Raw genomic sequence first — 4,397 nt, 5'->3', positions numbered from 1 at the left:
ATCAAACTTTTTATCTGGTTCTGCATGATTTAAGGAAGGAACCGTAAAGACAAATCTAGCTGTATCTTTATAATATAACTGGATTGAAAAGAAACAATCTTTAATATCTAAGACTATTATAGGCCACCTTTTAGGTAGTGCCAAAGGTAAGGGTAATCCTCTTTGTACCGGTCCCATGACAATCATCTGTTTATTAATCTCTCTTAAATCACACAAGAGTCTCCATTTTCCTGACCTTTTCTTAATTACAAAGATTGAAGTATTCCAGGGGGATGTGGATGATTGTAGATGTCCCAGGAATAGCTGTTCTTGCACCAGAGTATGGACGGTCTGAAACTTTTCTGAGGGAAGTGGCCATTAAGGAACCCACACGGGCTCCTCAGATTTCCACAATATGGGAAAACTCTCCTCAGTGGCCCCTAAGAAAAACCCACTCCCTCTCTATCTTGTTTCTACTGAACAGAAATAGGAGTTGCTCATCCCTGTAGCTCTCTTCCCAGCCCTTTTCCTGGAATATAGCCCATACCAGACATGATACTTCGTGATTTCAGGCTGTATTTTCCCTCATTAGTTAGCATAAAACCCATTTCTTCCATAAGATCTCTTCCCAATAAGGAAACGGTAACTTACAGAACATAGGGCTGGAAAGTCCCAGAATGCCCTTCTGCATCCTTCCAGTGCAAGAATCTAGAACTCATTTCCGGCTCTTGGGCATATCCCAGTCCTCTCAGTAATTGAGTAGATGTCTGTTTGGGCCATCCGGAGGACCAGTCCTAGGTACTGAGTAACAATGGTCATGAATCAAGATTCAAAGAACAGAAAATGGCGGAGGTTCCTGTAGAACCAAAGCCTTTGGCCCCCCGCTCAACATCGGTAGCAGGAAACTGATCATGGCAGATGGACAAAAGCAACAGCTGAGCTAGCCTATCTCCTGGGGAGATGGCTGATATCCCTCTAGGGGAGGATACCATTACCTTCACCACTCCAGTATAATCCGGATCAATGACTCCAGGGTGGATCATCAAACCTTGCATAGTAACCAAACTTCTCCCCAACACCAGTCCCACTGTCTTAGGTGGCAATGGGCCATGAAAGTCTGTCTCTACCAATTGAGGGCCCATTTGAGGTGTTAATGAGTCTGGTGGTGGAACAGAGGTCAAGTCCTGCACTTCCTCTTGTCTTCCTTCGGGCCAACTCCATTGCATTGGAGGCCTCAGGCTTGGCCAATTCTCAGTTACTGCCCCATATATTTGAGGGCCCTGAGGTCAGGAGCCCTGTGTCACGTGTTTTGGCCTGGCTCTCGATTGTCCTGCATCTAAAGGCTGTCCATTGATACCTTTCACTGATCTACACTCGATTGCCCAATGGTTTCCCTTTCTACATTTAGGCCAAAGCCCAGGTGCTCTCACTCTTGGGCCTTCAGAGGTTTGTAACTGGGGACATTGCTGCTTCAAATGTCCAGACTGACCACACTTAAAACAGTTTCCATTCCTTAAGCTACTTCTGTCATTTGCATAACTGCAGCAGCCAAACTAGCATTACAGAGAGGTCCCCCTAACTCCCTACAGATCTTCAACCATACCTCCAGCCCCTTGTTCTTATATGGGTTGATGTCCTGCCTACACTCCTTGGTACATTGCTCAAAAATCAACTGTTTTGGTAAAGCATGACTGTATCAGGGTCCCTAAAATTTCTTCCCCCAGCTTCTACCATTCTAGCCACAAAGTCAGCAAATTGTTCCGCTGACCCTTGGATAATCTTAGGTTTCCTTGCACTTCTCCTCTATTTGGTAGAGATTTCCAAGCTCTAGTTCCCATCAAGTTATTTTGTTCATAAACTTGCAGAAGATAACCAGTCTGTTGATTGGCAAACCTGCCTTACCCCAGTAACATATCCTGACTCCATGCTGGCTGTCCATTAGCAGCATTTATGGCTGCCTGCTCTGTTGAGAATTCAATAAAATAGGCCTTCCAGTCTAAATACTGTCCGGGAGATAGGCATGCTCTAGCTAAATTCTGCCAATCACTGGGGGTCATACAATATCTGTGAAGGGTTTCCAGCTGTATTATTACATAAGCAGCATTAATGCCGTAGGCTTGAACCCCTTCTGCCAGTATTTGGATAACCTTCCAATCAAGGGGCTCATGATAGTGATTGCCTTGGGCATCCTGAAATACTGGAAAACACTGAGCTTGTAACTCCCTCCAGACCTCTGGCCACAGGCTCCATCCGGAAGCTCCACTTGGAGCATATGGAGGTGGCTAGTGGCGGCTCTGGCACCATAGGTTCCACTTCTATTTTCATTTTTTCTAAACCCTGCACCAGCTCTTCAAGCTCCTCTTCGGAAACTCCCTCCTCATCTGAGCTTTCTGCACTTTCCGACTTTTGAGACGGCTCCTCTCTCAGCTACTCTAGTGCCTCACAGTCCCGTTCCAGCTCTGCTGCACATCTCACCTCCTTTTCTTTTATACAAAACCTCACCAATTTCCATATGGTTAGGACACCCGTGGTTAACACTCCCTGCTCCTCAGCAAATCTTAAGTCTTTTCCAAGCTTCTCCCAGCTGGGTATAGTTAGGTGTCCCAAAACTGAAAACCATGGTGCGACGTCATCCACGGCTTGTAAAAATTTTTCTACAGTAACCCTTTTAAATCCTATTCCTTTTACTTTCAATAATCTCCGACAACCTTGGCTTACAGAGGTTGAAGATGATGAATTCCCCATTGTGCTTGGTGTAACTTGTTCCACTACTGGGAACCTTATTGTCTCTAAACCGAGAACTTGCCCTTGTCCCTCTTACCTTGGAACTTACCACCTAGCTGCCCTGACTATGATGAGTTCTTAACTTCCCCGTATGGGCCACCACTTGTCGCTTCTCGATCCGACCCGCAGAAAGGAGTGACACCACGTGGAGTTCTTCTCAAAACAGTTTATTCAGGAACCTTAACAATGTTCAAAACAAGCCCCTGAGGCCTCTCCCTCTCTGCCCTTAAATCCCTGTGCCTGCACCACTCAGATCCTGCCATGCAGGCACTCTCAATTGGTCCAAGGTGTTGCTCGTTAGATGTCCTGATAATGCATAGCAGCGAGTCTGCGCAGTATAGCCTGCAGACGTGGGTCTTCAGGGGTGTGTAAAAAAGTCAGGTAAGAGTCATGAGACTTGGCAACCGTCCCAGGTGCCATCTGTTAGTCATAAGACTTGACAACTGTCCCAGGCACCATCTTGGAATGATCACTACACCTGCTCCTCACAATCCTGCATATACCTTTGCAAAAATACATCATATCAACTCAATAATAATAATCAGGCTACCATCTTATAATACTGATAATATATGTTCTGACAGGATTTCCATTTAAATATTTTTAATGAAATGGCTCTCTATTTAAGAAAGAAATATACAAACAAAACCTTGAAAAGAAAGTGATGAATTCAGTAAATAAACAAGAGCACTTTATAAGATAATCTGTTCTTTTCTAAATTTAGCACATTGAATTTCTCAGCCTCTTTCAAAGATGATATTAAGATACAAGAATTGTAACTTATAATTGCACTGATTCATGAAATTCTAGGCAAATACATTAAACAGTATCTGTTCTTCACCATCTGTAGGCCCCTTGATTTAACTGGAAAAAAGAATAAAAGAAAAGAAGTAGAACATATCCAAGTCTCACTCTGAGTGGCAATTCTCATGTTTCATGACAACAATAAAAATTATAAAAGTCAGGATTGTGTTGTTATTTAATATTGATAGTGAAGAAATTGATCTAAATAATCAATCTTTGAGCTGTACATTGATACACCATAAGCCAAGAGATAAGCGTTTGATTACTGAGGAGGTGAAGAAAAGAGGGTTACACATTAGACCCAGTAATCTATCAAGTCCTCTCCTTCCTTATCTTTGCTTTACCCATCTTGAAACATGTGTTTTTTTTAATTAAAAGTAATGAATCTTCTCTTGTTTACTTGACAAATATGTCTTTCCACCATGAATATAAAATAAAGGAATAAGTTGAAAGAGAAACTTGTTACTTTAGCTGTAAGACAATTAAAAAGATTTAAAACTTTAATTCTTTCTAACAGTAATGAAGTGTTCAATGAAAGGAACCCCTTCCCTTTCATTAGTGCATCTTCTATCTTGTAGTTGCAGTTTTCAACATGTTTAACAAATAACTAATTCAAGTGTTACATCATGCTGAAAATGGTTCAGTTGTCTGACGATGCCTAATATGACTACATCATTTGTTTGTCCCATTCTAAAAAGTCAGCCAAAGTACCAAAGTATATTTAAAAAAAAATCAGTATTACTGACTCAAAATGTTTTATTTAGAATGTGTGGATAGATAGATAGATAGATAGATAGATAGATAGATAGATAGATAGATAGATAGATAGA

At 41.8% G+C, this 4,397-nt stretch overlaps 1 protein-coding gene across 1 annotated transcript; it reads right to left on the bottom strand.

Annotated features, from left to right (window-relative positions):
* Positions 1 to 794: 794 nt before the first annotated feature.
* On the bottom strand, positions 795 to 1,121 carry LOC114614471 (deoxyuridine 5'-triphosphate nucleotidohydrolase-like). The gene has a single exon (XM_028760089.1). It carries the CDS (start codon positions 1,119 to 1,121, stop codon positions 795 to 797), a length of 327 nt encoding a protein of 108 aa, XP_028615922.1.
* Positions 1,122 to 4,397: the final 3,276 nt, after the last annotated feature.

This window comes from Grammomys surdaster, unplaced genomic scaffold (assembly GCF_004785775.1).
Source record: "Grammomys surdaster isolate TR1022 unplaced genomic scaffold, NIH_TR_1.0 126391, whole genome shotgun sequence".
In the NCBI taxonomy this organism is placed as follows: domain Eukaryota; kingdom Metazoa; phylum Chordata; class Mammalia; order Rodentia; family Muridae; genus Grammomys; species Grammomys surdaster.
Note: the sequence above shows the minus strand (reverse complement) of the source record. Positions and strands in the feature narration are given on the sequence as shown.